Consider the following 22,179-nt stretch of genomic DNA (forward strand, 5'->3'; position numbering starts at 1 on the left):
CTCCTTGTGTCTCTGGCCTTTCTCCCAAATCTGTCTCTTTCTGTCTCAGCCTTTGTTTGTATATGTGTCTCTGTTTCTCTCTTTCAGTATTTTTCTCTCTCTTTCCTCTGTTTTTATCTGTCCCTATTTCTGTCTATTCAAACATCCTCATATGTATTTAGCTTGTATGTTCTCTCAGAAGGCTTTGCCTTCCAGCCATCTGACTACTGACCCCCGTTTATTACTTTAGATTACTGGTCCTTTAAGACATGGAGGAAGGGAAGGGATTCTTTTGGGCAGGCTGAAAGAGCTGTTCATTTTTAGGTACTGGGCAGTCCCTACTACACAGCGGAGGAAGATAGGCTGGGTGACAAGCAATTGAAGAGTGTTGTCTCCTGAATTAGCAGGTGAGGTTACGAACCCGAAGGATCTCTGCTTTAAAGGAGAAATAGGGCAAGTTGTTCCCGTTGTTTAAATGTCCAGTGTGTATAGATTCTTTTCTGTTGAAATAAATTGTTCTGCGTATGTAATTTGATGCAGTTCAGTGTTTTGAAATTGGTTTCAGGCTTGTTGACAGCTAAGTATTCGTGTTGAAGTTCAGGAGCACAAACAGAAAGCTGCCTACTGCTGTTTGTAAAGTCCCTGGTCATGCTTGGGACCTCTGACTTTGCTGTGGGAAATACGTGCAGGGAATCAAGAGTCTTTACAACTCTGCATACAGTGAGTCACCGTAATGTTGCAATGTTTTCTTCCAGTTCTTTAGGAAATAACAGGCTAAATTTATAATTTAATGAAACAAAATCTAATTCCAAAAATTTTTCTATAGGAATAGCTAGGTGGTTCAATAGTTAATATAAAATTTCTAGCCAGGGAATGGGAAGACAGTCTGGTGTAGATGTTCAGCTTTTCTGTTGGAGTTAATGTTGTCTTTGTTTAGAAGCTTTTCCATGGCATTGAAGATTTATATAACTTTTTTTTTTTTTTTGGTGGTGGTGGTGGTAAGAGTTACTTCCATGTTCCCTCCCAGAGTGGATGAAGGTCTGGGCTTGAATGAATAGGTCTTTTCAACTGTCTGAACTTTTGTTTTCTCATCTGTAAAATGGAGTTGATAAGCTCTGCAGTACCTACCTCACCTCACAAGATTGTTGTAGGACTCAAATGAAATAATTTATGTGAAGCGTTTTGCCAGCTTTAATAGCACTCAGTATATACAGTATCAAAAAGTTTTTATAAAGTAGAATAGGATCATGTTGTATCCTGTGATTAGTTTGAAAGCTCCTTAAGGCGCAGGGGGCATTTTCCTTTTTATATTGTGTCATATTGCCTAGCATAGTACCTGGAACAAAGCAGATAATAATAAATATTTGTTGATGGGTGGTTTAATGATTTAATTTGAAAATAAGCTCCTTGAGGATAGGTTTTGTTTCAGTTTTTGTCTTCATACTCTGAACATCTAGCAGAGTGTCTAGCACATAGTAAGAGCTCTCAATTAATACTTGTTGAATTGGAGAGATATAGGTTGATATAATTGAGGAAGTGCTAGCCTTGTAACACTGAACAGGATTCATATCCTGCCTCTGGCACTATTATTTGTGTGACTTTGGGCAAATCACCATTTGTAAAATGAGAGTGTTAGATTAGACTTTGAATTTAAGCTATGATCTTAATGAAATGCACTGGCTCTTTTTTTTTTAAATGAATACAGGAAAATCTAACAATAACAGGAAAAAGGGATGGTAAGAAGCATTACCTAATTAAGAAAGTCTATAATGAGGAGCAATTAAGTTTATTGCTTCTCTATTCATTGGTTTTGATTTTTTTTTTAAATAATTTTGTCCAGCATTCACCTAGACAAAAGGTAGAATTGGACAGCCTATCACTTTCCAGCCCAATGATGAGCACTTCCTTGGTAAAACAAAAAGATTTTTGTGATTGACTCTCACTTAAGGCAGAGCCAAGCTGGGGCATGGAGGAAGTTAGAAGCACCATGTTCAAGAACTGACATTTCTATGCTGAGAAAGTGAGTCCATCTATTCTAAATGTATAATCCTGGGGCAGAGGGGTAAGAATAGGGCTGTACAATATTAAGTTTCTCAGAAGCATATTGTGTTACCTTGGTGACTTTTTCTTTGCTCTTCTAAGAAAGGATCACTTTTTTTATTCTTTTATTAGCTTAGAAGAAAACTAGAACTGATTTACTAAGGAAGATGAAGGAAAAGGCTGAATTAATACCATTTATTATGTTAAGCTGCTTCTTTTGGGGTCCATGAATTCTTTTAAAATATTTTGATAACTATTTCAATATCATTAGTTTTCTTTATAATCTTATGTATTTTGTGCATGAATAAATTCTTTCTCTCATACACATACACACAAGCACACAAAAGCCACACATATAGATCAACCCTTAATTGACACTGGAGTCTTCCTTTAATGTTGTTTATTTATAGTAATAAGTAACTTATGCTAGCTCATTTGATCCTCACAATTTTTGATGTAAATGCTATTATCGTTCTCATTTTAGGCATATAGGCATATAGATAGTAAATACCTGCAGAAGGATTTGAATTTAGATATGTTTCCAAGTTGAATGATTTGTGCATTGTGTTGTCTAGTTTGACTTAGATATACTTTTTTTCTATTTCAGTAACTTAATACCTTTTAAACTGCTCTAATAAAGTCCTAGGTGACTGCAATTTTGCTCTATAATGAACAAATATTAGATTCTTCAGGTTAGAATATTATATTTTCTGGAAATATGTTTAAAAGGATTGTGCATATTTACCATCTCAGATTGCTTGCTATTTTGAATAGAAAGGGCATAAAAGAGGGAGGAAGAAAAATTTAGAACACAAAGTTTTACAAAAGTGAATGTTGAAAACTATCTTTTATGTATGTATATTTGGAAAAATAAAATGCTATTTATAAAAAGGATGTTATATTTTCTTTTCTCCATTTCCTCTTCCTGCCTTCTTCCAAGCTTAGCCACATGAAACACAAAATGCTGTCTTTAGTATATTAACAAATGTTTTATATATACAATAAACTATTCCAACTCATAATTTATTTTTAAATGATTTTATTATTCTCATTAAAATAAAAACTGGTTTATGTAAAACTATTAATATATTTCTTATATTATTGCATGTTATCTCATTCTTTTACATTTCTAGTTTCATATATGGTATGAAAGGTAAATAATACATTGGAATAATAATAAGTACATATCATTAAGAAATAAATACACAGATATCAGGGGTGTATATTTTTACTGTTTAGGGTATATGTACAAAATAATTGACAACTACTGATTTAGCTCACTCTGCTAAATACCCAAAGTGGTAATCATGGTGGAGGAATCTTTCTTTCTATTGCCCACTTAACAAATATTTAGTTTTGTCTATAGGAGAGTAGAATCAAGTCTGTCTTCTTAAAGTTTCTGATTAAATGTATTTAGTATTTTATTTTTCCCTAGTTATATGTAAAAACAATTTTTCACATTTGTTTTTTTCTAGAATTTTTTTTAATTTTGCATTTTTAATAATAGCCTTTTATTTTAAAAACAAATGCACAGATAATTTTCAACATTCACCCTCGTGTTCCAAATTTTTCTCCCTCAGTACCCCCAAGCCCTAAACAACAAACAATCCAATATAGATTAAACATGTAATTCTTCTAAACATATTTCCACATTTTGCATGCTGAATAATAACAACAAAAATCAGATCAAAACGAAAAAAAAAATGAGAAAAACAAGAAAACAACCACAAAAAGTTGAAAATAATATGTTGTGATCCACATTCAGTCCCCACATTTCTCTCTCTGGGTGCAGGTAGCTCTCTTCATCATAAGTCTGTTGAAATTGACCTAAATCACCTCACTGCTGAAAAGATCCATGTCCATCAAAGTTGAATGTCATATAAGTCTGTTTTTACTCATTTCAATTAGCATCAATCTGTGCAAGTCTATCCAGGCCTTTGTGAAATCATCCTGCTGATAGTTTCTTATAGAACAATAATATTTTGTAACATTTACATACCATAACTTGTTTAGTCATTCTCCAACTGATGGGCATCTACTCAATTTCCAGTTCCTTGTCTTAACATTTGTTTTTAAAACTTTGAGTTCCAGATTTTTTCCTTTCTTCCCTCCTAATTCCCCTAACCACACTGAAAAGGCAAGAAATTTAATATAGGTTATATATGTGTAGTTATGCAAAACATTTTCATAATAGTTATGTTGTGAAAGAAAACATACACCAAAAAACAAAACAAAGCAAAACAAAAAATCCTCGGTCCTCGAGAGTATTGGGCAAATTTAGAAATGTATAAGTTCATTGTGACCCATGCACTGCACAAATACCCACATATACCACCTGGAAGGATTTTAAGAAAATATGAGAGAAGATCATGTTTTATTAGACAAATATAGGAAGTCATTTGATATAAAAAGAAATGGTTCTCTAGTATTTAAAATATTTAAGAATCTTAATATCTGTTTATTGTATGAGGGAAAGCTAAAGATGTGGTTTCACTGGAAAATATCTTCAATTTATGATGAAAAAGTGATTGGATGATAGATACTTTATGAGCTATCTTTAATAATTGATTTTGTAATTATCTGTTCAATAATTCCATCAGCAAATAAATGAGTTCTTTAAGATATTTTGCAAAAGTATTACACTAATGATTTTTGCTTTTCCAAATTTCTTTGATAATGTAAATGGGAAGAGTATGTTCAGATGCGTGAAAAATCAAAGGCAGCTATAGTAAAAGAATGATTTGCTTCGAAAATGTTTATATTTCACTTTGAGCAATGGACATGTATTGACATAAGGCCCTAAGCTTGGGTCCAAGAGTAATGAAAAAGACTATTTCCATATTGGAAAAGAAATTTCTTTGCCTAAAGGAATACCTCTGGCTGAAAACTTGTTAAACAATGGCTGTGTAATGTTTCCTTTATACCTCTGTGTTATCTTGTAATTAAGTGAGGTTAGAGTTATCCTGGTAAATAAAATTTAAAACATGAGCAAATAAAATATTGTGTATTTTTTAAAGTATACTTTAACCTGTATCAATTCTTTCTCTGGATATGTTCAATATTTTTCATCATAAGTCCTTCAGAGTTATCTTGAATAATGCATTATATTGCTGAGAAATGCTAGGTTATTCACAGCTGATCATATTACAATATTGCTGTTACTTTCTAAATAGTACATTTCACTTTGCATCATCTCATGGGAAGTTTTCCTATTTTTTCTGAGAGCATTCTGTTCATCATTTCTTATAGCACAACAGTATTCCATCATTATCATATACCTCAGTTTATTCAATCATTCCCCAATTAATGAGCATCCACTTAATTTTCAGTATTTTTGCTCCCAGATAAGAGGGATTACAGATATTTTTGTATATATGAGTCCTTTTCCTTTTTGTTTTATTTTTAAAATCTCTTTTGGCATATAGACCTAGTAGTGGTATTGCTAGATCAAAAGAGTATACAGGTTTTCATAGCTTCTGGGGAATAGTTCCAAATTGCTCTACTGAATGGTTGAATCAGTTCACAACTCCACCAAGACTATATTATTGTCTTCTTCCCTCCATCCCAAATTCCCTTCAACTTCTGTCATTTTCCTTTAACGTCTTTTTAGCCAATCTAATAGTTCTGAGGTAGTACTTCAGAATTGTTTTAATTTGCTTTTCTCTAGTCAATAGTGAGCATTTTCCAATAATGTTGACTATTTCAGCTGAAAACTCCTTCATACCTTTTGATCATTTATCAATTGGGGAATGGCTTTTATTATAATTTTATTGTTTTCTTTATGTTTAAGAAATAAAGCCTTTAACAGAAACTTATATTAATTTTTTCCCCATAGTTACTAATTTCCTCTTTTTTATCAGCCTCTCCCCCTTCTCTCTTATCCCCTTTTCTTCCTATTGCTAGTATGCTAGTATGCTAGTGCTCCTCCTCACTCAGGGATGCAACCTGGATGTGATTATGGGGAAGGCAATTGAGTCCTACCTCAGCGTTAACCTTAGTGTTAGTAAAGAGACTCCCAAAATTTCCTTCTGATTAGTTGTTTAATCCCATTACTGTCTGTGAGCTGAAAGCTCTGGAAGCAGTTTCTGCTGCTGTTGATTCAGTGGCTCCTAATGAATGCCCTTGGTTTGATGAGGCATTGGGGAGGATAGAGATGGGATGGAGCAGAAATAGACTTGCTCTATTTCTCTTCTCTGCTCTTGCTCACCCAAGTATGACAGACCCATCCTAACCTTTTAAGTAGTCTTTAACATCTATACACTGAAAATACTGGAAACTGCTACTGCTGTACTGATTCAGTTGCTCTGGGAACTATTTCTGATCTGCAACAGCCAGGTTGGTCCTGGGGCAACCTGTGTTGAATTGCACCTTATCCAGGTGCAACAGAATCCAACATTGCAATTTATAAGAAAAGTGGGAAGGGATTTCAGAAAAGCAAACTAAAGCTTATGGGACACATTTGTTAGTTTAGGATTACTGCTTTTGAGTGGGGCATATTATAGGAACCAAATGGTTTGGAACAGTAAGCATTCTGAACAGAGATCTCTTTTTACTTAAACTTTATTTTAGGACCTTGTAAGAGCTTACAGTGTTCTGTATACTCTCTGTATATGTGTGTGCATGGCAATAAGTATTTATTCATTTATGTGTGTGAGAGCGGCCAGAGTTGTAGCAGCCATTCACCAGCCACATCCTAATATAAGGAGAGTTTTGATCTTTATTTGTTTTTTCATGATACTTGTGTGCTTCTCCTTAGACAGCCTGGAGACTCTATGCTCTTGGGGGATCACCACATTGATATCTGGACCTGGAGCAAACAGTGGATTGGTTTGAGGGTCAGTTCAGAACTCAAACTCAAGCAATTCTCTGTCTTCAGATTCTCAGGTTCCCATGTGGTAGGAGTTACCAGTATATGTCAACAGTATATGTCAACTATGTTCTACATGTTTAGTAATAAATAAGTTTGAAATGCCTTACCATTTCTCTGCCCCCAGAGCTTTCAGATCTTAGAGACAAGAAGTTGAATTTGATGACTTACTTATACACATACACTGTAACACTGGAAAAGTCATTTAACTTCTAACAAATTCATTTTTCTAATTTGTAAAATGAGGATAATGAGTACTTGCTTCACACAATTGTGAGGATCAAATGAAATAACATATATTTTGCCAGTCTTAAAGGATGCTAGCTATCATCATCATCAGTACTGTTTTATTAGAATGAAATTTCAAATTCTTTAAGGTTACTGAATTTTATTGGTTTCAACTCACCCCCAACCGCCAAAATGAAATCCTTTGCCACTCTATTCAATTTTTTAAATTTTTAAAAAAAGAGTTCATCTTTTCTTTTCATCAACACAGCATTTTGTGATTGAATTTGTCCCTGGATTTGGAGTCAGAAGAACTTGGTGTGAATTTTGACTCTGCCATTTTTTGACTCTGTTATCTTGGGCAAGTCAGTTAAACTCTGGCATTTCGGTATCCTTATCTAAAAACATCAGACCCACCAGCTGGACTGTCTTTATCTTCCTTATTTAAGGACACATTAGAGAGTGACACTCCTTTATTAAAAAGTCCATGACAGTTAAAAATGAGAGGGATACTTGATTTAGAGGGAAGATGATAAATACTGTGGTGCAGTCCTACCTCTTACTGCTCTCATTTCATCTAGAAACTATGGGGTTGGACATAAATGGCCTTTAATGTTCCTTTTTTTCTATTCTAGCAAAGGAGACAATAGCTTAATGGTTTCAAAAACTTATTGTGGTTTATCAAACACTGAAGAATGGAAATATTAAAGAAGAGAGTTTTGATTCAAGGGCTACCTGCCAGCCTCCTTCTTTCTCCTTCCTCTTAAACAAGTAGGTTTTAGAGATTGCTGCAAATTTAGAAATATTTATAAGTGCAAAGTTTGATGAAATTATGGGCTTGCGGAAATACAAGGATAGGTTTAGTATATGCTATTTTAGGAAAAAATGTGTAGAGGTTGGGAGATGGAGTAGTGAAGATGGATAGAGCATTGGACTTGGAGTCCCTGAGATCTAAGTTCAAAGTCTGTCTCTAACACCAGCTATGTAATACTGAACAATTCACTTAAGCTTTCTCTGCTCTTTCCTCATCTATAAGTAGCAATGATAATGACATCTCTCTCACAGGACTATTATAAAGATCAAATAATAATTGTAAAGTATTTTGCACTGTGAAAATCCTTTACACCTAGCAAATCTTTTACTCAGTAGTGAGGATTAGAAAAAAGAAAGCGAACAAGAAAAAAATGTATGGCTGGATTGTTAAAAGAGTAAAATAAAACACTAATTTTATAAGTAAAACAATTATAATGAGCTCTCTAGGGTACCCAAATCATGTTACTGAAATGTGATTTTTATTCTTCACTTGTTGATCCAACAACATTGGACTGGCTTTTAGTATGGTAGTTCAGAACCTCCCAAGTCAAGCAATTTCCCCATCATCAGACTCTCATTGATAGGTGCATAGTTTAAAAAGTTAGGTTTGAAATGCCTTAACATTTCATATCCTCTGGAGGTTGTGGGTCTTGGAGACAAGAAGATCTCAGTTTGATGACTTATTAAGACATTTCTTATGATCCTAGGTAAGTGCCATTCTCTGAAATTGCTTTTTTGAGTCTTGCCAAATGCAATTGGAACCATTCAATACCAAACCCAAATAATTTGGGAGGTTATGTAGGAATGTAGAAAAAATCTTGAATTTGAAGTCAGAAAGCTTGGATTTGAATCTTGATTTTGCTCCTTAGTAGGAGTGTGATTTCTGACAAATGACTACTACTCAGGGTCTTAGTTTCCTCACCTGTTAATTAAGAAAAAATTGTACCCAATGGTTACCAAGGATACCTCATTATCACAATATCATTTCCTTTAAATGATAAGATGGTAATATTCTACTCCAATTATAAAATGCCATTAAGTTAAATACTTTCCTCCCAACAATTATGTGAGATGTGTAGAATATTATCAGTGGTTTCAAATAAGTATCCTTCTCCTTGGAATCGGAGAGATGGTAACTTGACTAAGGACAAGATACTTATTAGTAATGAAGCCAGAGCTTTGACTTTCCTATGGCGTATGTATATCCAGCAGTCAGAATGTTTGGGACAAAGATTATGGATGTCCTAGTTATATTTTTTAAAAAGTTAGTCTTTTTGGAATAGTTGGATCAATTCATAGTTCCATAAAACAGTGTATTATGTGCCTATCTTTAGGCAGCCCTTTCCTCATTGATTTCCATAATTTGTCTTCTTGGCCAGTTGGTTGGATGTGATGTCGAAACCTTAGATTCATTTTGATTCATGTTTGTCTTATTAGTTATATGGGAAAATCTTTTATGTGCATGTTAATAGTTTTCAATTTGTCTTTTTAGAATTATCCATTCATATCTATTCAACCACTTCATTTATATGATTAAACTTTTAGACAGTTTTTCATGAAATCCTACAACAAAAACAGTATTTTACAGGTAGAGATTGAATTAGATGGTCATATGACTTTTAAGGTTTGTTCTAAGAAAATTAAAAGAAACTACTTCATAGATATCTGTGTTAGAATTTTGAAATTGGAAAGAGTATGATCTTTTCATTCAATTCATGTATGTTCAATTCTGGGAAAATATTAGATTTGGATGAAAAACATTAAATAAGAGTGTTTTTTTTTTTTTTTTTTGCAAAAGAATACAAGATTGAATAGTTTATTTTCTCGAAAGAAGGATCATGCTTCAGCATTTATTAATTAGTATGTAATATTCTCAATTGGCATTAACTGTTATTTTTCTTTTGTGAATGAAAGATCTTAAAAATAAAGTCTGATCCAAATTAAATAACAGATGGGTCAATATTGTCAGTATAAATTAAAGTTCCAGATGCTTGGTATGTCTAATATTCTCTGAATAAGACAAACATTAAGTCCTAAAAGGTTATTTGTGGTTATGGTCCTGGGAAATTTTACAGACTATTTTCACCTGTTGAATTTTGCATTACTTGTAATCTTTTTCAGAATACAAATAAGTCTGTGTTCCAAGAACTCTCCATTCAAATTAATATTTGCTAGTTTGTCTCTTATAGGAGTATAAATGGTTGCTGAAAAGAGTACTAACTACTTCAAAGCAAAATGAGGCTCTTGCTGTTGCTTTCAGTCCTTGGGGTCTGCTGGGCACAGTACAACCCCCATACCGTACCTGGTCGAACATCTATTGTCCACTTATTTGAATGGCGCTGGGATGACATTGCTCTCGAATGTGAGCGTTACCTAGCTCCCAATGGCTTCGGGGGTGTTCAGGTATGTACACTTCAAAATTTATTTGATATTCATGTTCTAGGCACAACAAATAACTTTAATTTATGATTGTAAAAAAGAGAATAAAATGAAGGGGTTGGACCAGAAGATCTTGAGGTATCCCTGTAGTTGTAAGAAGTAGGCAGTGTAGTGTATAGAGCCTGGGACCTGAAATCATGAAGTCCTGAGTTCAAATACATCTCAGACATTAGGTGTGTGATTATGGGCAAATCCTTTAACCTCTGTGTGCCTCAGTTCCCTCATCTGTAGAATGGGGATAATAACAGCAGCTTTTATTATTACCTATTATCTGGGATTGTTGTAATAATAAATATGAATTAATATTTGTGAAGTGATTTGCAAACTTTATAAATTATTTATAAATGCTACCTATCATTATTAATTACCATTTTAAAAAGCAATGTTGTACAGAGGCAAATTCACTGATAGTTGTTGTTCTGTCATGTCTGACTCTTTATCACCCCAATTTTTTTGGGGGGAAACAAAGATATTGGAGTAGTTTACTATTTCCTTTTTTTAGGTCTTTTTACTGAGGCAGAGTTAAGTGATTTGACCAAGGTCATATAGCTTATAAGTATCTGAGGCCATATTTGAACTCAGGGAGATGAGTTTTCCTGACTTCAAGTCCAGTGCTTTATCTACTATGCCAACTAGCTACTCTAAAAGCACTGGACCAAGTGTTAAAGGATCTGAGTTTAAATCTTTCTTCTGCTACTTACTGTCTTTGTAAGCTTGGTCAAGTCCGTTTGAAGTTTTGTGTTTCAGGTTTCTTATCTGTGGGTGATTATATATTATGACTTTTCTAAATCTATGATTCTACAAGTTAATGAATGTAAAAGGACCTTTCAAGGACAGTTATAATGCTATGAAAATAAGGGTTTCTATCTAAATAAACTCTTGTTAAAATCTAATACTATATGACAATTCATTATGTCAGTGGATTTTGAAACATTTATAAATATAACACAAAATATGATCTATGTGTTACTAATCCTTTACTCTTCCTAAAATGTAGATTTCACCTCCAAATGAGAATGTAGTGATCAATAATCCTTCAAGACCTTGGTGGGAAAGATACCAGCCAGTTAGCTACAAGATATGCACACGGTCTGGAAATGAAGATGAATTCAGAGACATGGTGACAAGATGCAACAATGTTGGAGTAAGTGGATAACTACTTTAAGTGGTTCTTTAAATCAAGGGTTTTTATTCTGGGGCCCACAAATACCCAAAAGGTCTCTTGATTAATTTCATGGGGTCCATGAACTTGGATATCATAAAATTGCATCTTTATTTTCACCAAACTCTAACTGAAATTTAGAATTTCCTTTGGTTCTTTAAAATGTCATTCAGAGAAAGGGTCATTGGTTTCATCATTTACAGGATCAATGACCAACAAAAATAAAGAACCCTTATTCCATGGTTCAAGAGATTACATTGTTAACTTTCCTTTTTCCACTCATGCTCCCTCCATCTAAATTTTGAATATTTTGATGTCCCTGTGATCTCATGCTATTGGAGATTTCCTCTAGCAGAACAGATTTGAACATCTATGTCTTTCAGTCCCTGTACAACTCTTATTCTGTCTTGTAACTCTTCCACCCAGTAAAAACTAACTCTCTCTCTGTCCGTCTCTGTCTCTGTCTCTCTGTCTCGCTCTCTCTCTCCTCCCTCTCTCTTTGTCTCTGTCTCTCCGTCTGTCTCTCTCTTCTCTCTCTGTCCCTGTTTCTTTCTCTTCTCTCTTTCTTCTTTCTCTGTCTCTCTCCCTGTCTCTCTCCTCTCTCTCTCTCTCCTCCTCCTTTTCCTTCTCCTTCTCTTTTCCTTCTCCTCTTCCTCCTCTTTTCCCTCTCTTCTCTTTCTCTTTCTCTCTCTTTCCAATTCAGTTAGTAGCTATCATTTTTTGGAATTCATTTATTTACCAGAGAGAATGTAAGTCAAAGAAACCTAGATAGTAGATTTGGCCTGTGTCTTACTGAGGAAAAAAACATTAATTAAACTTGGAAAAATGAATAATTTCAAAAACTACCCTTCCCTATTCTAAATCAAAACTAGATGTTGTTCATCAGTCCTTTTTAGAGTTATACTTTAAGTCTTTCTACTTAGAAACCTTTTACTCTTCTAACCAATCTGTTGATAGACATTTTGATAGGCTATTATAAATTTATATTACATATATACATATTTATAATATTTTAAAGAGTCTCTTAGAGTGAGTCTCTCCAATGGATAGCAAATACACTTACTCATAATCAATTTAGTCAGTTTAGCTAAACTGATTAAATGAATTAACTGACTTTTTTAAATTGACCAAAATGGATAGATTGGTTGTGTGTGGGTATAAGGATATTCTCACCCAAGACAATCAAAATATATTTAATCTGTTCTCTTGGGAAATAGTTCTGGGAATAAGGTAGTAACTTTGAGAAAAGGTGATTATTAGCTTAAAATTAGAATTGGTTGGTTTTTTGTTTGCATTTTCAGTGTCTTGCCTTGAAGTGTACCCTGCAGTAGTATTTGTTATGTTATAACTGGAAGGAAGAAGAATATATTAAGTTAGGTTCATTGCCTAAATAAATGTTCAAAATTCTGCTGCTAAAAGAAATCATGCGTCCTGTCAAGCTTACTAGTAGTACCTGTCATCTTCTTGACAGCTGGTGGCTGGACCTGGACCTGGAGTCAGAGAAACTTGCATCAAAATCTGGCTTCAAACAATTACTAGTTTTGTAACCCTGAACTAATCACTTACCTGTCTGCCTCAGTTTTCTCATCTATAAAATGGGACTAATAATAACATCTACCTCTTGGGTTTGTTGTGAGAATCCAATGAGAGAATAAATTGTAAAGGGCTTAGCACAATGTTTGGGACATAATAAGTGCTATATAATTGTTAGCTTGGTATAATTACTATTGTCCTATTAGTTTTATTTAGTTATATATTTCCTGTTTGCTTGATTCTTTTGGGTTCAATGTGGATCTTTTACAAGAGACAACATAGTATAATAGACTTATAATCAGATTTGTTCTTAAACCCTGTTATCTTCTAACTAAATGATATTGAACAGATCACTTATCCTCCCTGGGATTTAGTTTCCTTGTCTATAAAATAAGGATAATACTGTTTACCCTGCTTGCTTCACAGGGGGTTTGAAAGGATCAAATGGTACTAACTATTATGCCTAATACAAATACAAGTTGTTACTCTTGTGAGCGCATAAGGTAGGGAGACTGTGCATCCCTCTCTTCCCCTTTGTTATAATAAAATAAAATAAAATATTGCTAAGCAAAACCATCTGATACAGTGCCTCTAGTGGAATGCCTAAAGCACCTTTCATAGGTTAAGATTGGTCATTACAATTTGTCAGTCTCTAGCTTTGCTTCAGAAGTGTCCTTTGTGTTTATACCTTTATTTGTACCTTTATAGTCATTGCATATATTCTCTTTTTAGTTCTATTTACTTTACCCTTGAATAATTCACACCCTATTTATATACAATTAGTGACCATTGGTTTTTAGGACTAGTCTGATTTATTTAAGGTGCAGAGACCAAAGACAGAGTTTCATGGCTTAATTATATGAGACCAGGAAGACAGATTTATAAATTAAGTGAAATAGATGTTGTCAAATTGCATTAACATTCATTATAATTCATTAAATAAGGAAGAAAAATAGCTAGTATCCCAAAGTAGAAGGAGTGCAGCACACTGACTCAGAAAATGAGAGTTCAAGTCATTTCAGTGACATTCTGTTTGTCAAGCTTCAAACACGAACCTTGCTTTTTGCAGGTGCGCATTTATGTGGATGCTGTAGTGAATCATATGTGTGGGAATGGTGTGAGTTCTGGAACAAGTAGCACCTGTGGAAGTTACTTCAATCCTGGATTAAGAGACTTTCCTGATGTTCCATATTCTGCCTGGGATTTTAATGATGGCAAATGTAAAAGCTATAGTGGGGACGTTGAAAACTACAATGATATTTATCAGGTAAATTTTTAGTGGTAATTAGCCATATATGATTTATCTGAACCCAATTTTTGTTACCAGCCCTATCTGATTTGCATAATCCTATGTTCCCAGCTATCCTTTACTGCCTATATGGTTTATGTACATGAATATCAATGTCCTTATCTCCTGGATTATAGTGTTACTCTCTTATTTGGTCCTCCTGCTTCCCATCTCTCTATTATTAATCCATATTCTAGGTCCCAAATTGATATTTCTAAATCACAGGTCTGACTATGTCACTCATTTAAGTCATCTCTGTGGCTCCCTATTACTTACTGATCAAGTACAAATCTTTCTTTTGGCATTTAAAGCCCTTTCCCATTTGGCTCCAGTCTATCATTACAAACTTATTCATATTCCTTACCCTCACCCACTCTATGGTCAGCCATACTGACCTGTTTGCTGTACCCTGTACATGACATTTTCTTTCCAAACACTGCCTTTGTCTGAGATGCTCTCTTTCTTAATTCCACATCTTGAGGTTTCTAGTTGCCTTCCAAATTTAGCTCAGGCACTATCTCTTATACAAGTTATTATCTGGTCCCTCCAGTTTTGGGTATTTCCAACCCACTCCCTTCCTCCAATAAATTTGCATGTACTTATATATGTACATGTTTCATTTACCCTAGTAGAATATTAATTTCTTGAGGACAGTTGTGTTTTGGTAACATAATACTTCACATATAGAAATTCATAAAAAGTATTTATTGGATAGAACTATATCCAAAGGGTTATCAAACTGTGCATATCTTTTGATCCAGTAGTGTCTCTACTGGGACTGTATCCCAAAGAGATTGATCATAGAAGAGGGAAAGGGACCTACATGTGCAAAAATGTTTGCAGCAGTTCTTTTTGTAATGGCAAGGAACTGAAAAATGAATGATGCCCATCAGTTGGGGAATGGCTGAATAAGTTATAGTATATAAATGTTGTGGACTATTATTGTCTCTAAGAAATGATGTGCAGGATGATATCAGAAAGACCTGGAGAGACTTACATGAACTGATACTAAGTGAAGTGAGTAAAACCAAGACACTATTGTACACAGCAACAAGAAGATTACGTGGTCATTAACTATGATAGATGTGGCTATGTTCAAAAATGAGGTGATTCAGGCAGTTCCAATGATCTTGTGTTGGAGAGAGTATTCTGCATTCTGAAAGAGGATTATGGGGACTGAATGTGGATCACAACATAGCATTTTCATCTTTTTTTGTTGTTGTTTGATTGCTTTTTTGATTTTTCTTATGCATCATGATAAATATGGAAACATGTTTACAAGAATTACACATGTTTAATTGATATTGAATTGCTTGCTATCTAGGGGAGGGGATGAGGGGAAAGAGGGAGAAAAATTTGGAACACAAGATTTGGCAAGGATGAATGTTGAAAATTATCTTTACATATATTTTGAAAATAAAAAGCTAAAAAATATTTATTGGGGGCATCTAGGTGGCACAGTGGATAGAGTACTGGCCCTGAAGTGAGGAGGACCTGAGATCAGAGTTAGCCTCAAACATTTACTAGCTATGTGAACCTGGGCCAGTCACTTAACCCCGATTGTCCCAAAGAAAGTAAAGAAAGAGTTGGACTTCATTAGTATAGGGAACTCTCTAGAAGAATTGCAACCCTCTATGTTTTGGAGGAATTCCCTAAAGGACACAGAAGTTATATGATTTGCTCAGAGGTAGCATTTGAACAGGTTTTTTTTTTTCCTGATTTCAAACCCTGATTGCTATCCACAATACCAAACTGCCTCCAGGTCCACATGAAATTATAGGGTCATAAGATCTAGAATTGGAAGGAACTACTTTGACCATGTAATTCAACCTTCTCATATTATAAATGAGACAACTAAGGCCCAGGGAGGAGAAATAGCTTGCCCAAGATCATACAAATCAGAAGCAGAATTTGAACCTAGTTCTTCTAATCCGGAGTCAGGACTCTTTTTACACTAAAGAAAAATTAGCAATTTCTAGAAGCTAGTAATTTTAAGATTATTCTAGCCAAAAATGCTTACATTGTGCCTCAGGTGTTTAAAATGAGCACTTCAAAATCTGGAGGCAAAAGATGTTGCTGCCCATGTATCACATCTATCCTTGTTTGTACAGGTTAGAGATTGTCGTTTGGTTGGGCTTCTCGATCTTGCCCTGGAGAAAGATTATGTGCGTTCCAAGATTGCTGAGTATATGAACCACCTGATTGACATTGGTGTGGCAGGATTCAGAATTGATGCTTCCAAACATATGTGGCCTGGAGACATGAAGGCATTTCTGGATAAGCTGAAGAACTTAAACACAAGCTGGTTCCCTGAAGGAGCCAGACCATTCATTTACCAGGAGGTACTAATATAAAATGTGTGTAAAAGCTGGGAACAGAAGTTGAGTGACAGCGTATTCATGCAATGATTTTATTTATTGTGAAAAAAATGATAATTTTTATTAAATATGTGTTTTCTATAGGCTGGCCCAATTATGAACTAATCTTGATTATACAGTCCTAGATTGGGTCAGCATTTTCACAGGGTAAAATATTAATTGCCTAGATAATTTGATGCTTTTAAATAGCATCCTTACAGAATGAAAAAATTCAAGTCATCTCTTAAAACAAAATTAATTTGAACGTTTTAATAGCATAGAGCACTAGAATTGTTGGCATAAAATGCTAATATGATGATTATTTTTGGAGTTTCTATGAAAAATCATATTCTTTTTCTTATTTCTAACAGGTAATTGATCTAGGTGGTGAGGCAATTAAAAGCAGTGACTACTTTGGAAATGGTCGGGTTACAGAATTCAAATATGGTGCAAAACTGGGCACAGTTCTACGCAAGTGGAGTGGAGAAAAGATGGCTTATTTAAAGTAAATGAAAAAGAGGGTACCTTTGGACTACTATTCAATGAAATTTTTCCTGAATGTGTAACAAATTTTAGGCATTTATTTGCCTGTTCCCACTGTTAATTGGGATAATTCTACATTGATATCAATTAGGCATTTTTGTTACAAATAGATGTCAATTCAAAAACATGTATTTTTGGAACCTTCAGACAGAATCACTAGGTTTTAATTCAGTCATGATAGGAAGAAACGTTATTTGTCTGCTTTTTATTATTATGATATACTAAAACCACATGAATATGAACATTTAAAAATCACTGTAGTACAAAAATAACATGTTGGAGCCTCAGAAGTGACACCCTTTGCTTTAATATAGATTCTTAAGTATCCTTTTATTTTACAAAGTCTCACACAGAATATATAAATACTACATGAGCATCTAACATATATAGGACTCAAAGGGTTTCAATTTGTCTCTAGAATAGTAGAGCTGAAAGAAAGCTTGGGGAATCAAACTAATTTTATTGATATGGAAATTAATGGCCATAGTAGTGAGGTGACTCATTGGAGGTTAAATTGTTAGTACATGGTTAATTCAGAATTTGATCCCACTTGTTCTGATTCTCAGTTTAGTTCTCTTTCCAGTACACTATGGATATTCTGGATTAAGTTTTCTGTTTATTTCAAAGAGTACCCTACAGGGAAAGAGGACCAGGAGAGCTACCTGTGATCCTTAAATAAAACACTCCTTATTTTTTTGTGCAGGAATTGGGGAGAAGGCTGGGCCTTCATGCCTTCAAACAGAGCCCTTGTCTTTGTGGATAATCATGATAATCAGAGGGGTCATGGAGCTGGAGGATCTTCCATTCTCACTTTCTGGGACCCCAGGTAGTTGGTAGAGTTCTCTACCTTTTTTCTCCAAATTTTTTCCAATTTCTCCAAAAATTTCTCCAAATTATTTTTCTTTTCATTGATAACCATGCTTTATAACTTCCAGATTGTACAAAATGGGAGTTGGATTTATGCTTGCTCATCCTTATGGATTTACACGAGTGATGTCAAGCTTCAGGTGGCCAAGATATTTTGTAAATGGAAAGGTATTTTTAATTTCAATATTTAGAAAGTGACTACTACATAAAGAATCTTGTGATTGGAAAAGTTATTAGAAAGATTTGATTACAAAAGAAATGAAATCACTGATACTCATGTCTATGTTTTGACAAATTAAGGATATTAATGATTGGGTTGGACCACCCAATGAAAATGGAGTGATTAAACGAGTAACTGTCAATCCAGATACTACTTGTGGCAATGACTGGGTTTGTGAACACCGATGGCGTCAAATAAGGTAGGAAAGCAAAGTTGTACTAGCCCAATGACATTCTTTTAACAACTAATATATAAGTATCCCAAAATTTTTAAAGCAGTATTAATCTTTAATATTTTAAAACTGCTCTGAAATACGACTGTTTACATACACACAGAGACACACACATATATATCCTCACAAAAGAAGAAAGAATATTAAAATCAAATATATTTATTAATATTTTGTATATTCTGTTTACAGGAACATGGTTATTTTCCGTAATGTAGTTGATGGCCAGCCTTTTACAAATTGGTGGGACAATGGAAATAACCAGGTAGCTTTTGGTAGAGGGAATAGAGGATTCATCGTATTTAACAATGATGACTGGTAAGTAGAAGTGAATTTTTAAAAGTTCTTTTAAATATATTCTTGAGTGATCTGATGCTTTTATTGATATTCTGAAGAATACTATCTAGGGATTAGAATAGGTGCTCCCAAGTAAAGACAGAGAGGAAAAAAGAAGGAAAGATGATAGAAAGGGAGAGAGAAAAAAATTTTCTAAAATCAAGACTTCTTGAAGTACATGCTTAAGTAATTTTTTTTTTAAATGCAGTTGGGCTTAAGAGACTAGCCCAGGATCCCACAGCTAGTGAGTGTTGTGTCTGAGATCAAATTTAAACTCAGCTCTTTCTGAGTCTGGAGCTAGTGCTATATCTACTATGTTATCTAGTTGTCCTTCAGATTATTTCTAACTTGGAGGAATTCCCTCTTTTAGCCTTTCTATATACTTCACATATTTGAAAACAACAAAGGGAGTATTAATAAAAAAGATATCACTATCCATCTTCAAAATTCTGCTTTGTTGCTCTTTGTTCTTGAAATATATCAAAAGAACTCCCATGATTTTTAACAGGTTTTAGCTTCATATTTGTTCTTAAATTTTTGAAATTATCTATTTTTATGATATAAGCTTTATTGATCCCTCTTGTTTTTATATCATAGTCATTTCTTAATATTCCCATCCTGTAGGGCCATCACTCCTATCAACAACAACCACCACAAAAATCACAATACATAATTAAGGGAAAAAAAAACTATCAATGACCAGTACAAGTGAATATATTGGATTGTAGATGCAGCATTACATACAGTGGCTCCTCACTTCTCTACATAGAAGGGGGAAATGTGTTTTATTTCCCACATTTAGATTGCTTGTTAAAGTTGTTCATAGTGTGTCTTGCTTTTAGAATATTTTTTAATTTACATGATTATAATAATTGTTTATAATAATTACAATAAATATATAATTTATAATTTCCTCACTCTATATAACTTTATTAGGTTTCTCCTGGTTTTCAAAATTCCTCATACATGCCATTTCTTATGGCTATTCCTCAGTGTATGTAAGTTTTCAGTTTTTTTGCTATCACAAAAGTGCTTCCGTAAGTATTTTGACATATATGAAATCTTTCTTTTTGGTCTTTGACCTTCTTTGATCCATTTTTAAAAAAACTGAGTAAGTTTGACTAAATGATTTCAAAAAACCCTTCCAATTCTAATTTATTATTCTCAATGAAAAATTATTTCTAATGCTGACAAGTAACTCAAGATCCTTGTGATATTCCAGTTATGCATTTTTAGGAAGACAACAGGTTTGTTGAACAGGTAACAAATATTGAGGGAACAAGGATGCATTGTTGTCATCATTATCATCATCATCCTCATCATCGTCATCATCATGCTAATAGTAACTTTGATAACTGACATGTCACAACCATTCTTTTATTAGAATAGGAGGAAATCAAAAGAAATGAATGAAGAGAGACAAAAAAGGAAATCTTAGTATAGTAGTTGTGATAATACCAGGTAGAGTTGGAAAGTTCTATATTTTAGTTAATTTTTAAATTTTGGGAAATATAACCCAAGTAAAAAGATCTTCCAATTTCTCACACTCTTGTTAAGAGTGAATAAGTTGGCAGCAGCAATTTACAAAGGGTATATAAAGTTTTTGTGATATTGTGGCTAACTGGATATGCCTTAGCATTTTAGATCCTTTAACAGACCTATATCAATGAACCTGCCATACTAAGAACTGAGTTTTCTACCTCCAACACTTAGTCTCTTAGTCTGCTTACAGAAGGAAAAATTCAACCAAGTTTATAATTGCCTTGTCAAAAATTGTAGCTTTTTGTCTTTCAAATTAATATCTTCCATGGCCAGTGACATCAAAGTACAATTTCATTGGGTAACTTTAGATCTCAATCATTGAAGCACCAATGACTTGTTTTTTTAGCCTTCAATCCAAAACATTTTTTACTTCCTCAAGGAAAAAGCTAAAAATGATCAAATTTAAATTATAGATCTTTCCTGAATGGAAGATTGCATAGATTTGAAATGTTCTCATTTATCAAAAAGATTGTAATGAAAACCTTTTATAGATACACGTTTTGTGAAGTTTCCACTCTTGTTCAAATCTTCATCTTCAAAAATTCATCACCGGCTAAGAAATCTTGTCCTATCCTTAAATTTTTTGGGTCCATTTGAAGACTGTCCAAATTCATTTATAGGACATATTAATAATAATCATTTAGGGTAGCCACATTTGTTTGTTTTTAGAACACATTTCCTGTTCTTGTTTTATAATGGTAATTTGCCTTTTGTTTTACAGGGAATTGTCAGTAACTCTACAAACTGGTCTTCCTGCTGGAACCTACTGTGATGTCATTTCTGGAGATAAAATTGATAACCAATGTACAGGAATTAAAATCTATGTTTCTGGTGATGGTCGTGCTTACTTCAATATTAAGAACACTGCTGAAGATCCATTTATTGCCATCCACATGGATTCTAAATTACACATCAAACTGGATAAATAGCATTTCCAGAAACAATAAGCAAAAATAAATACCATATTGGTCAATCCTCTCTTCTTAGATATCAAAAATAAATAAATTTTCTACTATATGATGTAAAAATATTACAAAATAAACCTAACATCTTGACATTTAAAACATATTTTAATGTAATAATTAGAATGCAATGATTATGTCCTGTATTAGATTCAAGTAAAAGCAACATGGAAAGAATAACAAAAATACTTGGGTGTTTATTATGAATCCTATGTTATTTAATTTGCATTTCAAAAACATAGGATTCTATTTTGTTTTATTTCATGTACTACATTAGTGGGGCAAAATACATCAGATTTGTTCCTATTTTCACTAGAAAGGAACATTATTACAACAATCAATAGGCAGAATGGTTCTATTTTTGATGAAACAGTGTATCTGTTTCTCAAATCTCAAATAGAATTGTAAAGGTTATCTAATCCAAATAAATCCTTACTCAATGTGAATTTTTCCCAAGTGTTCTTTCAGCCTCTGCTTATTTCTTTCAGTGATATTTTAGATGTCACTTCCAGATTTGACTCATGTAAATTTAATAACTATCCCTCCATGTCTTAAGATTTACAAAGCACACTATAAATTTTATCCTTATAAGAGCCTTTTGACTTAGACGGTATTATTATCTCCATTTTATAGATGAGGAAACTGATACAAAGAGAGATTAAATGACTTGCGCAGTCACCCAATTAGTAGTTATGTGAAGTCAATTTGGAATTCATTCCTTCTTGACTTTAATCCCAGAACTCTACCCATTGTCACACCCAACTGCCTCATAATTGA

General features: G+C 33.7%; 1 protein-coding gene across 3 annotated transcripts; it reads left to right on the plus strand.

The window, feature by feature from the left end:
* Window positions 1-312: 312 nt before the first annotated feature.
* Window positions 313-21,858, plus strand: LOC100917086 (pancreatic alpha-amylase). Of its 3 annotated transcripts, none has more exons than XM_023503412.2 (11): window positions 313-386; window positions 10,114-10,327; window positions 11,361-11,507; window positions 14,128-14,325; window positions 16,458-16,688; window positions 17,075-17,208; window positions 17,950-18,072; window positions 18,182-18,281; window positions 18,414-18,532; window positions 18,755-18,880; window positions 21,162-21,858. In XM_023503412.2, exons 2-11 carry the CDS (start codon window positions 10,160-10,162, stop codon window positions 21,367-21,369), a joined length of 1,554 nt encoding a protein of 517 aa, XP_023359180.1. In that variant the 5' UTR covers window positions 313-386; window positions 10,114-10,159; the 3' UTR covers window positions 21,370-21,858. The 3 variants fall into 3 exon arrangements, with proteins under 3 accessions (XP_023359180.1, XP_012404995.1, XP_031823035.1); XM_012549541.2 differs by lacking the exon at window positions 313-386 and adding an exon at window positions 7,757-7,882; XM_031967175.1 differs by lacking the exon at window positions 313-386 and adding an exon at window positions 8,576-8,631.
* The last annotated feature ends 321 nt before the right edge of the window (window positions 21,859-22,179 follow it).

This window comes from Sarcophilus harrisii, chromosome 4 (assembly GCF_902635505.1).
Source record: "Sarcophilus harrisii chromosome 4, mSarHar1.11, whole genome shotgun sequence".
NCBI classification, from domain to species: Eukaryota; Metazoa; Chordata; class Mammalia; order Dasyuromorphia; family Dasyuridae; genus Sarcophilus; species Sarcophilus harrisii.

Coding starts and splice junctions, on each gene's coding strand:
- LOC100917086 (XM_023503412.2), top strand. CDS start 10,160: ATGAGGCTCTTGCTGTTGCTTTCAGTCCTTGGGGTCTGCTGGGCACAG. Junction 14,326..16,457: donor ACTACAATGATATTTATCAG/GTAAATTTTTAG, acceptor TTGTTTGTACAG/GTTAGAGATTGTCGTTTGGT. Junction 18,881..21,161: donor GTATTTAACAATGATGACTG/GTAAGTAGAAGT, acceptor TTTGTTTTACAG/GGAATTGTCAGTAACTCTAC.